The sequence below is a fragment of the Grammomys surdaster genome, unplaced genomic scaffold (genome assembly GCF_004785775.1).
Source record: "Grammomys surdaster isolate TR1022 unplaced genomic scaffold, NIH_TR_1.0 185, whole genome shotgun sequence".
Classification (NCBI taxonomy): domain Eukaryota; kingdom Metazoa; phylum Chordata; class Mammalia; order Rodentia; family Muridae; genus Grammomys; species Grammomys surdaster.
The window spans coordinates 9,893,739-9,907,272 of NW_021604630.1; the positions used below are offsets into that span (position 1 = coordinate 9,893,739).

At 47.1% G+C, this 13,534-nt stretch overlaps 1 protein-coding gene and 1 pseudogene across 3 annotated transcripts in view; one reads left to right on the top strand and one right to left on the bottom strand.

Annotated features, from left to right (window-relative positions):
- Positions 1-13,534, bottom strand: part of Rbpms (RNA binding protein, mRNA processing factor) — a 159,052-nt gene that overhangs the window by 48,309 nt on the left and 97,209 nt on the right. For all 3 annotated transcript variants that reach the window (XR_003711479.1, XM_028768157.1, XM_028768156.1), the window contains exon 5: positions 7,265-7,415. Coding sequence is in view for 2 of the 3 variants with exons in the window: in XM_028768157.1 (XP_028623990.1) it covers positions 7,265-7,415 (151 nt within the window). In the remaining variant the exon portion in view is untranslated. The remainder of the gene's footprint in view (positions 1-7,264; positions 7,416-13,534) is intronic.
- On the top strand, positions 8,095-8,803 carry LOC114621833 (annotated as a pseudogene).

Below are 13,534 nucleotides of genomic sequence, written 5' to 3' on the forward strand. Positions count from 1 at the left end.
GGGCTGGCTGGCTGGGCTGGCTATGCTTGCCTTCCAGGACCTTGGTACCTGGTGAACCTTGGTACCTGGTGAATCTCAAGTATCAATCCTGTGGCCTCTTGGGAATACACTTCCTAGAGGAGGGTACTTGCAGAATGGGCAAGGGGGTGCTGGTCATGTTCCTGTGACTGTCTTGAACTCACCAGGTTCAAACCGTTCCCAGCAAGGACAGATTTCCCAAACCTGGGTCCCATGACAGGACTCTCAAAGAGGAAAGCTGAAAGCCACCTCTCTCTTCACATCCTGGCATACTGTCCCTGGGGATAGAACCTCTATCCTCTCATCCGAGGTTTAGAAGAAGGTGGGGTTAAAACAGGGCCTCATGCGTCCAGGTTGGTCTGGACCATCTGTAGCCTTGGCTTCTTTCTACTGCTCAGTACACCCACCAACATGGTTCTTCCCCATTTCCTGTTACCTCTGACCCCCTATTACAGTGTCTTTTCAGCCCTCTTTTGGTTTGTTTTGGGGGGTAGGGTGGAGAACACCTCCTAACATAGCCCAACCTGGCCTCCAAGGCAGTTGGCTTTCCTGCCTTGGCCACTAGTGCTTAGAGGCTTGAGTCGCTGCCATGCCCAAGCTTACATTAAAATTCCAATCCATCAAAGCCAGCTAAGGGAAGACAAAAGGATAAAGACATGTGTCTTACCATCCACCTCAGGAGTGGGTGGCCCTGGGGGCAGGCCATGTAAAGGGGACAGTTAAGGGGCCATGGTTTCTTATTAATATGTTCCTCCTCTATACCTTATATATACAATATATAATAATGTAATATAAATAGCAGTTCTTGGCCTGTCTTTATCCTACAGTCCCTGTTCCGCCTCGGCCAGGCAGCTGGAACCCACCCTTCTCAACTAGAACCTTACAGGATCTGCTCTGGGACTGGAGAGGTGAAGCACAGCATAGTCTTGTAATTCCAACCTAAAGACATACCAGGGCCGGTATTTTATACATCTTATGTCGAAGGATACAGAGATGTGAACTTGGCACTTCTGGATCGGGAGAAGATTTCTGACTTTCTGAAGTTTTTTTTTATTATTATTACTATTATTATTACTACTATTAATTATTAACTTCTTTGTGTGTAGATCTAAGAAGAAACGTTAGGGAAAGAGAGATTGGGGCTGGGACCCGACAGTGACTGACGGGAAGAAGGCAGAAAACAGGCAGACTTTTCCCTGCCTTAGACTGCAGATATGTTACTTCTCACCTTCTTGGTAGTTGGTACTAAGGTGCCTTCGAACCATAAGACAAAATAGCTGTGTTGGTCAGGAATTTCGTCACAGCAATGGCAAAAGTCAAGTACATACATCAAAAGCAAACAGGACAGAGAAGACTATTTTCTGGGTCTGTATTCTTTTTTTCAATCCTCAGAGCTGGGAACCCGGCTCAGTTGGTAAAGGAGCTGCAGAATAAACACTCAGGTCCAGACCCAGCATCCATCTTGTCATCCCAGCCCTTGAGGGGCGGGGCTAGAGTTAGGAAGCTTGTGAGGCTTGCTGCCCAGCCAATCACGGAGATACAGGCTCAGACTCTGCTTTTCATAAATAAGGTGGCCAGTGACAGAGAAAGAACTTCTGTCCTCCACATTCACCTGTATACACACACACACACACACACACACACACACACACACACCATACGCACATACAACAGAGGCTGTCACAGGAAATATTTAGATTTTTTTTTTTTTAATCACCAGAGGAATAAAGTTTGCGTTACGAAAAGTTCACACGAACCCCTAAGGGAGCTGCTTCCAGGATCAGGGCTCTGCTCTCAGCCCAGCAAACCCGCAAGTCAGCATCTTTTCTCTGCTTCCTGTCTCTTGTCCACTTGGTCAGATAGCTGTTCCTCCCATCCCAAAACGTCCCACTTACGGAGAGAGTAGGGTTTGCAGCACCTCACACCACTGGTACTTCCCCCCACCCGCCGTCCCCCAGCACACTGTCAGGGCAAGCATCTGGACAGATAAATGTCTACAGAGACTGCTACTGCACACTGTGTGGCTACTCAGGAAGACTAGCACAGACTTGTTTTATGGCCATTTGGGGCTTCAGGCAGGGAGGCTCAATCCCCATCCCCACCCCCATGCTATTATAAACCTCACTGTCCTAAACTTTCACGGGATCCCTTGAGATGTGAAGCTTGGGCAGTGCTGAGTGAACGGGACACTCCAGTTGCAGGCTACGGGAAGTTGCTAGGGCAGAGGGAAGTTAGGAGCGGAAAGGTTGTTCAATTGCTTGGTCTATTGACGATTCCCAGGTCCAACTGTGTGCCTAAAAATTCAGAGGTAAAGGAAGGGGAGACGGCTTGGTCAGTAAAGTACTTAGCCCAAAGGCATAAAGATCGGAATTTATAAATTTTAGCATTCACACAGAAATAGACCCAGAAGATCCTTGAGGATTACTGACCTAGCCTTTCTGTTTAGCAAACTATAGGTTTCACTGAGAGAGACTTTGTGTGTTTGTGTGTGTGTGTCCATGCGCCTGCCCCCAAAGTTAACATCTACCTCTGCAAGCACTCCCATGTGCAAATGCACTTACAGACAGACTAAGTCCCCGATTAGATCCCACAGAATCATAAACTCCTAGGGTTGAAACTCCAGAAGGAGGATTATTAGAGTCTGGGGTCTGTTCACAATCTGCTCAAAACTGAATTGAGGGCCAGGGATGGAGCTGACGGCAGAAGATTCAATGCCCAGAACTACAAGTGGCCTTGGTGGTGGTGAATACCAGTTATCTCAGCACTTGCCAGGAAGGCCACAGTTCAAGGTCATTGCTTCTGCAATGAGGTTAAGGCCAACCTGTCTTTTAATAAAGAATGGAAAATGAGGTCTGTTTAATTTGAACAGACAAAGGTCCTATTAGGCGTCGGCTGCCTCTGCCTTTCGGAGAACTGCAGTAGAAGGTAAACTGCAAACGGTCTAAACGCAAAAGCGTTTCCTCAATTCAATTCCGTATGCACGATGGTAAAAATGACTAAAGGTATACTTCTTAAATACTGGAGTATACTGAGGTGCACACCAGACTACACCCTGGGGAAGGGTACCAGGAAACCAGCTGAGCAGTGAAGAGCACTCACCGCCCTCCAGAACCTGAATCCCACCTCTAGCTCTCAGAAGCTGCACCTCTCCTTCCCTGGCTTCCTCTGGCATGTGGACACACAACGTCACACTACAGACACACTTTTTCTGGCTTCTTACTGTGTAGCTTCTTCTACATTTTGCTGACAGTAAGCAATTATGAACAGGTTTAAAAACATAAAAGCAAATCCATGACATGTTAAAAAAAAACATTCCATGAGCCATTTCTAGCTGCTTGGTGTTGTGACCAAATGCAGACAACTGCAGGAACTGTGACTCTGAAGAGCAAAGGTACACAACATACATGGTTTTGACCCACATACACACAGAGGACTATGTGTCCACTTTCAAACACCTAACATACAGCAGTAAGCCTATGGGTGACTAATCAGAAGTGCTTATTTTATACCTGGGAAAGCAAACACGCCAGGAAGGTAAGATGATTAGACCAAAGTTATTACGGGGTGGAGGTCTTTAATTCGTCAGCTGACATGCTAGTCTGTCAGGGCTGTCCTGAGAGACATCTATAGTCTCTGTAAACAACAATCTGTTTGTCACATAGGCTTTCAGGTGACCAAGCCCAAGGGCAAGGCATGGCAGGCTTGATTATCCTGCCCCTCCACACCTCCCACATACAGAGGATTGCCATTTCCCATGTACACATAGGGGCTTTTCTCTACATGCCACAGAACTCTTCCTTCTTTCCTTTCTTCTGATAATGGTGATATTGGCTTGGGTTCCCTACCCTTGGTTCTCATTTGAACTTAAATCACCTCTTCTAAAGATTGTTCTGGGGGGTGGTACCTCCCGACTTTAATCCCAACACTTGGGAGGCAGAGATAGGTGGACCTGAGTTCAAAGCTAGTCTGGTCTACAGGACAAGCCTGTCTTCCAGGACAACCAAGGCTATAGATACAGAGGGACCCTGTAGAGAGAAGGCTCAGGATGTAACTCAACGGTGGAGCTTGCCTAGCCTGAGACCCTCAGTTCGATTCCTGATATTGTAAAAAACTCAACACTACCACAAAACAGTATACAATAATGGCAACAAGGAATACTAACATCAAACTAATGATCGTACTCATGAAAATATAGTTAATCTGGGCACACAGCTATAAACACGACTGAGAGGCAGACAAGCAGGAGTATGTCCCCAAGTTCAAAGCTAGCGCTAACTTTCCCTGGATTTTTCAGGCTACCCAGAGCTACACATCAAGTCCCTGCATGACACATTACCCTCACAACCCCCAAAAATTAGTTAGGAAGGAAGACGTACTACTTTCCTGGAATTGTGCCATTCACTCCCTCCTAAACCTGCAAGGAAGGACAACTGGCTGTAGCCATACGATGTTGACCCACCCTCTAATGGGGGAAGAACCGCAACCCCAACGCTCTGTAAAAACAAAACTGGATTACATCTTTTAGGCACCTGCCACACCACAGACATGTATGTCTTTCTAAACCTGAGCAGGTCATCTTGTGAGCCAGCTTTGTCAGCTCTTACCATGTGACTAAAACAATTCTCATTTTATAGCTGAGAGAACAGGAGCACAGAAAACTTAAAGTTTTTTTGTGAAAGTCACTAAGCGCGTCAGTTAACTGCCAGAGCCATCGCCCTCAGACAGTAAAACTTGGTTCCTTGCCACGTGTGGCCGGCACACACAGGAGTCAGATGCCATGAGACTAAGCTGCAGCACCTCCTTCATGTCCTTCACATCGGGGCCACAATCGCCCTAACAACTGTGACGGCCAACGTTTGGCTCTGATGGGCAGCAGCCACAGCTCCCTCCTTTCCCAGGATGCAGTGCATGCGGGTTCCCCATTTCGAGTCAATGGGTGTCAACTGAGAACTGAGAGCAAGTCAATGTTTAGTATTGCACAGTCCAATCAGTGGACACGCTTCCTTTAGAGAGCTTTCCTGAGAACACTGACAGCCTTCCTGTCAGTGCCTTGGAGCAGACAGCAGGAGCCCTCAGAGCTTCTCCAGCCCCAGAACTAACTGTGAGCTCTACCTTGACAGGTGGCTACACAGACCAACTATCCGATGTGACTGGACCCGCCAGGCCACACCCACTCAGTCAGTCAGCCTGGGCCCTGATTCTCAGAAAACAGTTACGCTGGATAGGATGTGGAAAGTCACAGTTCCCAGAGGAACCTCTGGTGGATGACAAGGTCAGCTGAGTCACAGCAGAGGGCTGTTTGTCAGGGCCTGTCGTAAAAAAGGAGCTATATAAAGAGAAAGCACGCTTAATTCTCAAGAAAACACTGCTATCTGGTTTCTTTTTTTTTTTCTGATTGTAAGGCTTTCTGATTGTAGTTTTGGGGAGGGCACCCCAGTACCCACTATGTAGCTCAGGCTCTCACTGCAGCCCAGCACCCCATGCTGGGATTACAGGTGTGTACCACCACACCCAGCTTCAAGTTTGTTTTGCCAGGAGCTGCCCAGCAGTTTTGATTGTGCCATGGAGACTATCTGACCACTTCAGAACTCTGTTGTGTTGTTGTGCAAGGGAAATGAACAGTGTGCTCAGGAGCCGGAGGATGGCTAGCGTGCTCCTCCATCTGTACCTGCTACCATCCTTTGTGAGCAGGCTGCCTTTCTCATCCCAAGACGCATGCTGCGCGGGTTTGAATTCTGAGAGAAGCAGTCAGCATAGGTACGAAAGACTGAAGTTTGATCTGTCACCAGGATGATACTTCCTATTTGAAGTAATCACATTCGCATGATGAGATCCAAGGCAGGTATATTTCTACACACACACACACACATACAAAACCAAAACACCTGAAAGGTATTTTTTGTAAATGCCTTGTCAAGAAAGAAGACTTCCAGACACAAAGAAACACAGATGTACATGCTTCTAGGATTCAGACAGCAAGATTCAAATCTTAACTAACTCAACCACTTACTGTAATAAACGTTTGTTTATTAATAAACGTGTATCAGAGAGCACTGGCCTACACGGGTCAGGATGAATTACGTGAGAGACGCCTTATATCCTCAGATGCAGCCCTATCTAGATCTCCTTCCTCATCAAGCTTCTCTAAGACACACACACAAAAAAGCACAATACACCCCACCCCGCCCCCATACGACTCTTTTTTGGCTCCACAAAAACCTTTGTGTTTGGCAGTAGGGATAAACTCTTATCTGCTGTTTCCCCGCCAGCACCAGCTTTCTTAAGCTGACTGGGCTCCAGATAATTAGCTTTCAGGAGGATCTGATTGCATCTGACACGCATATGACACGGGGCGAGCGAGGAGGCCGCGTGCCTTTAACTACACGGGGAAGGGTATTGCCGGGGAAGCCGGCAGAGGACCAGGACTGCGTGCTTTGGAAAGAAGATCAAGAACCATGAGACAGAGAACATTCCAGATAACTGCGCGTAACCTGGACGTCTACGAGTGGCCTGCCACATTAAATCGCATATGGCTCGGTAATGAAAGGAAAAAAATTAAAGTCAATCTCACGCCTCAGTTCTGCCACTGATGGAGCTTAACAAAGAAAACAGAGTCAGCCCTCTGAAGTTACTCACTAAAGGCAGAAGTCATCGACTCCACAGTTAAAGGCGTAAGCTCGATCATGTGAAGCAAAAAATCCTGTTCAACAATTAGCCAGTGTCCTTAAATAATTCAAAACAGAAAACTAAGACTTCTCTGAAATTTTACTAGCCTTACCATGCTGGAGCTGACTGCAAACCCCATCACTAGCCCTGTGGTTCTCAACACAGGACCCCTTACTTCCAAACATCTGCTGCTTTTACAGTTAATATTTCTCCAGAGCCAAGGAACTGATGTCCACTGACAGAGTAAGTGAATGTAGTAACCCAGCCGCTCTTCCCAAGAACAAGAGCAGGGAAGACAGTTACAGGCACAGTCACAGTAGCCAACAACATGTCAGACAAACCCAGAAAATGAAAAACCTGGAAGGCGGGGTTCTGCTCAAGCTGAACCATTGTTTTACAATGGCCAATCGGCAACAAGAGTGCCCTCCTCAGAATTTAGATCGGAGGAACAGGTCATTTCTTCCCCAGCATGGAAAACAAGAACCAGCTAGCTTGGCATTGCACGGCGTTCTCTCACAAGCACCTCGTAACAGTCCTTTGGTGTTGCTGGTTTTTCAAAATGAGGAGTGGATCAACTTACATGGCTCCCTGGCAATGAATTGAGGTACAGTGTTGGGCAGAGGAGTACTGGGGTTTGGAGTCCCTACGAGTTTGTTCTTGGCCATCTTCGTGTTTGCCTTAGCAAACTCTAGTCGTAGTGTTTGCGGGATTTCAGGATCGAAGCGGATGCCCTTTGGGAAAAAAAGAAAACAACAAAGAGAAGATGTAAATCATAACGGTGACAAAGTGAACCATGCCATAAACTCTGACCTATCGGGGAACAGGACTGGCAAGGGCCCTCATCCTCAGCACACAGAACATGCAAGACTCATGGCCAGAGAGCCAGGCAGCTTGGCCACTGGAATCTTCAGTTACGTGGACATGCAAACATCCCTGTTCTTCCTGACCATTCTCTAGTCTGACTTTGGACGGGTAGCTGCTACTGAGCATGGGAAACCTGAGTGTGATCCAGAGAGTGATGCGCTGGGCAGCACTGAAGGGCGACACCTGAAATCCTGAGCAGGCTGCACTCTGAATGACGCTATAAACAGTGGAAGTCTTCAGTGCTTTTGGAGAAGAAGAGGCATTCTGGCTCCAATTCTGCTTTACAAAGGCCACACATGCTCGGAACACAGGAACTAAATAAACAGCTAGTGTTTTAAATGTAACTGTTATCATGATTCCAGTTACTTCATGAATTTGCTAGGCTGGAAGTGGTGAAATTCTGACTTCTTATACAGTAGGCTTTCAAGGTGTATGAGCAAACAAAAGACTCCAAAAGCCCAAGATAAAGAAAGTTCAGTTGTGGCAGAATCCAGCGTTAGTCTCAAGGCAGCTAGTTTGCCCACCTGTCTGTCCATCCTCGGAGTCATGGAGACAGCCAGTCTGATCCAGAAGGCCAAGCTGGCCCAAAAGGTCAAACACTATGAAGGCTGCCATGGAAAAGGGTGAGGAGCTCTCCTCCAAGGAGCGGAACCTGCTCTCTGTGGCCTACAAGAACGTGGGCGGCCAGAAGGGTCCTGTCAGCATCGAGCAGAAGAGCAATGAGGAGGGGTCTGAAGAGAAGGGCCCGAGGTGAAAGAGTACCGGGAGAAGGTAGTAGAGACCGAGCATCACTGTGCTAGGCGTGCTGGACTCCCACCTCATCAAAGGGGCTGGAGAGGCCGAGAGCCGTGTCTTCTACCTGAAGATGAAGGGTGATTACTACCGCTACCTAGCTGAGGTGGCCACTGGTGACGACAAGAAGCGGGTCATTGATTTTGCCCGGTCAGCCTACTAGGAGGCCATGGACGTCAGCAAGAAGGAGATGCCACCTACCAATGCATGGGCCTGGCCCTGAACTTTTCCATCTTCCACTATGAGACAGCCAACAGCCCCGAGGAGGCCATCTCACTGGCCAAGACCACCTTAGACAAGGCCACGGCTGATATGCACACCCTGAGTGAGGACTCCTACAAGGACAGCACCCTCATGATGCAGCTGCTGACAGACAACCTGACACTGTGGACAGCCGACGCTGTGGACAGCCAACAATGCTGGGGAAGAGGGTGGCAAGGCTCTGGAGGAGCCCCAGAGCTGAAGCAGCCTACAACCTCCCTGGCCCGCCTTGCCCTCCAGTCCCCAGCCTGCAGAGGACTAAAACGGAGTGGGACTCCGCCCTTCCCAAACCCTGAGAGTTCTGCCACACCTTGGAAGGCTCCTCTGAAGGGGTGCAGTCAAGCTGAGGCCACCAGGGCTGGGGAAATCTCACTCTTCAAGTGTAGCTGTCTGGTGGGTGGTCCCAACCCAGCCCACCCCTGCTCTTTGCACCCCCACTTCCTCCCACCACTCCTGAACCTGTCCTCCACCTGGGCTTATCCTCAGGCACCTGTTGCTTCTGGATCCTAGAAATCAAGGGGGATGCCCACCCCTGTAGCTGAGAACTGGACTGGACTGTGCCAAGGAGTGTGTGTGTGAGAGACAGAGACAGGGACAGAGACAGAGAGAGAGACAGAGAGAGAGAGAGAGAGACAGAGACAGAGAGAGAGAGACAGACACTGTGTGTGTGAGTGAATGAGAAGGAACACATGTTTGCTGGGTGTGACCATATTATCACTCAAAAAAGTTGCCCTGTGACAAACAAAAAAACAAACAAAAACAAAAAAAAAAGAAAGAAAGAAAGTTCACTGCAATTGACCTTTAAAAGAAAGACAAGGTTTCAGCAAGCAAGCAGTGCATGCCTTCAATACCAACCAGGAAGGCAGAGGCAGGTGGTTCTCTTGAATTTTAGGCTAGCCTGGTCAGCAGAGTGAGTTCCAGGACAGCCAGGGCTACACAGAGAAACTCCCGCCCCACCAAGAAAAAAACAAAAAAGACAAAAAAAACCAAAAAAACAAAGACCATGTTTTAGTAAAGCAGACTCCAAGCATTCTAAACTACAAGATTTCAACATCAAGTGGGCTTCATGACTTCCTCACTCAACAATGTCTTCATGACCAAGCAAAACTAACAATCTAATGAAAACCATTCAATGCCAGGAATTCTGGGTACTACCAACAGTGTCAAAGACACACCAGATTCAGACCTCACGTTTCTCTCAATCCTAAAAGTGAATTCTGCTAAGAATACAAACTTTTCATTTATGTGGCCTGAGGGTCCCCCCACAACCCTTCCTTTCTTTTATCTCAAGAGTCGCCTGTAGGTGCGTCACCCACTCCCTACCTTTCTTCATTTAAAGAAAAGTTAGGGATGTTTATATAGGACACTAGTAAGAATCTCTTAGGTCTGCAGACTAGAATGACTATGGACTTCACAGGTTCCGTTCCAAAGACACAGAAGAACCAGTGACTGACAGTCACAGGAACCCAGATGGGCAGCTGCAGGCAAACAGCCCTGACCCAGAGGTAACCCGGAGGAGTATGAAGGACTGATTCCTGACTTAGTTATTTTCTGAGGAGATGAACATTAAGGTGATTGATTATTCGAGGGGCAGTGCATCGCATTTATGTAGCTCTAACCAGCAGAGGTAAAAAAAAAGGAGAGACACCAGGTTTGTGAAATATGGTGTCCTGAATTAGTAACCTGTCTGACTGTATTCCCAGAACATACATCGGGAGGCAAAGCTGTCGCAGGCAGCAGCATTTGCTTCCGAGATCATGCAACTGAGACCCACTTCCTCCCACCACACGGGCTCATGTCAGGAATCTCAGCTCACTGAGAGGAGGCAGAGGCAAGAGGGTTAGCATGAGTTTGAGGATAGCGTGGGCCACAGAGAACGAGTAAGACCCCTTGTTGAAGGAAAATAAAACAAAGAACAGTAAAGTTGTCCTCACAACCAAGTATTCCCAAATACGGAGTAATGAAATGTCTTTGCCGAGAGGTGACTGTGGTTTATCCAGAAGGCCCGGTGCATTCACACCAGAGCATGGCAGACACAACAACAACAACAGCAGCAGCAGCAGATACTTCAGGGAGTCCTTTCCTACACTAACCTCCGCCAACCTTCTTGGAAGCCATCTTTTAGTCCTGAGCCTGTATCAATCCAAGGAGAGATGACAAGCATTCTGGGTCCTGTCAGTAGTGCCTAGTGTTTAGCCTTAGGCCTTGGAGATGAACATCTGAATTCCACTCTTCAGCTTGCTTATGGGTTTTCTAGAACCCACCAAGACTGTCAGTGTACTTGCTACTTACACAACCAACCTAAAACTTGCTGGACTTAGCCTTCCTCCTCCCTGCCCCCTTCTCATACCCTTCTCTTGTTTGAGCTAAAATAACATCAACATCATGTTCCAAATCAAAGTTCCAGCATCTTATTAACAAAAACAAAACAAGAACGCTCAGAAGTTAAAATGACCTAATTTGTTTGGCAGCTTATTGGGCGGCCAGAGGCTCGGAATACAAGCCACATTCCGCCAGCATCTTTTGCAGCAATACCATATTTGGTAATCAATATCCTGCCCCACTAAGTTTCTATCCATAGGGATTAGCCAAGTCCCAAACATTTTAAATGGTACAGAATGATGAGCTGTGGGAGGGAGAACATGAGAGGGAAAGAGAGAGGGAGGAGGAAAAGGAGACAGATAGGACATGGGGTGGGGGGGGGGGCACCCTGTGCTTTTCATTAAAAGCTAATAGGATTCATCTCTGGCTATAGTAACTTGGTATTAAAAGCTGTCAGAGTGAGAGTACACTTATCAAGTTTAAACAAACAAAACAAACAACCAACAAAAAACCAGACTCTCTGCTACTCAGCATCAACTTCCGACCCTCCAGCTAATAATTTATCAAAACTCTATTATAATGTAGCAAAAACTCCCTTGAAAATATAAATGGCGGGGGCTGGAGAGACAGCTCAGTGGTTAAGACCATTGACTGCACTTGCAGAGGTCCTGAGTTCAATTCCCAGCAACCACATGGTGGCTCACAACCATCTGTAATGGGATGCAATCCCTCTTCTAGTGAGTCTGAAGGAAGCAACAGTGTACTCACATACATAAAATAAATAAATCTTAAAAAAAAAAAGAAAATATAAATGGCAGGCTATTTACATGGGCCAAAAAGATACTTTCTAATGATCAGTAATAAAACAAATTGTTATTTACAAGACACCCAAACCAGTCACTATGGGGCAGGGTGGGGGGTGGGGGCAGACAGTCTCCAGCAGCCCAGATCCGGTGTGACTTAGAGGCTGACTCCTCACAGGACAGCCTGTGGGAGATGGCACAGCAGGCGACAGCGGATCTTTGGGAGTCTACTGCATATCAGAGAACACATATCAGAGTATCAGGTGGGACAAGTGAGTGCCCAGGAGAGAGAGGGAAGATCAAAGGCCAGGCTCACCAGGGGCAGAGTCACAAAGTAGTGGTGGTAGTGGCCATGAGCAGCCCCATGAGGCCATGGGACTGAAACTTTGATACACACAGAAGGTGGCCAGATAACAGGTGTCCATTAGAGATTCTCACTGCACCCTAATACCTGGAAGAGTGTTATGTGGTAGGGTAGAGTGTTTGAATTCCGTGTCTAACCACAAGCCCGAGGTACTCTGTAAGTAGCTCCACGATTTAGTGGGTCTATCAGTCCCCAGCACTGAGTTTTAGGGGCAGTGGAATCATTTACAGAAAGAAAGAGAGAAAACACAGTAAGAACAAGACAGTACCAGCATAGACCTACTTAAAAGACATCCAAGGGTTATAGCAGGCTTTTGTTGTTTTAAGGAATGCGAAAGATAGACATAGCCTGTACTGTTTGAATCCTTACAAACCTCAACTGACAGTTACAATTGTTAAATTTATACATCCAGCAGTTATCTTCAGAAAAAAGAAAAGAGATGAAGTTGGCGTGACGGCCATGAATCACACAATCAGTACGGTTGCTGGCTGCCAACATAAAATGGTTGAGAGGTTTCCTCCTCTACGTCCACGAGTTGCCCTCTGACCTCCACATGCATGCGTGCCTTTTGTGGCAAACACTAAAATTCTTTTTAAGGAGATCACATCAGAACTGGCATGAAGGGCTCCTTATGGGGGCTACTTGACTAGCATACAGCAGTCAGTTGGCGCTTTCTGCTTACCTCCATGGATAAAGGTGTTTGCCATGTAAGATAGACAACCCATGTGAAACCGGAAACAGAACTGACTCAGCAAAGTTATTTTCTGACTGCCACATTGTCATGGCCTGCCCTCCTACCTATCTATGTTTTAAAAATTACTCAGAAAGAACTCGAAATTTAGGGAATAGGGTTGCAGTCTGAAGAATTCCTGGTACTCACACACAGGTTCCTGAAATGCTGGCACCATCACCACACGTCACCTCACTCCTCCTCTTAGGCATCTATGCAGAGCTCTTTAACTTTTCAGATAATACATTAACTTTATTGGGTCGTCACTTCCTAAAAGTGGGGACCATTCTGTGTTTTTTTGATCCAGAATCTAACCTGTCACCTGCTCAGTCTCCTTGACGACAGAGAGTACTGGCCATTTGTTTTGTAAACTGTCCCTCAGTTCGACTTTATTGTGTGTATGAAAGTTTCTTGTTTACATACATCATGGTTTCAGTAGGCACAAGATGTCATTCTGGTCCCCGAGTTAGCGACAGGAGCTTTGATCAGTTGCCAGACTTCCACTAGTGTAAGGTTTCTAATATTTTGTTTTTTTGAGTTTGTTTGTTTAAGGACAGTGTCTCACTCTATAACCCAAACTCAGAGAGGTCCTATCTCAGCCTCCAACGCACGTACAGGCCGGCATTGCGAGCCACCATGCCTGCTAGCTCTTCTTAATTCCTAATTGACTCCAAAGAACGATCAGGCATGAGAAACACCCTGTGTCTCCTCAGG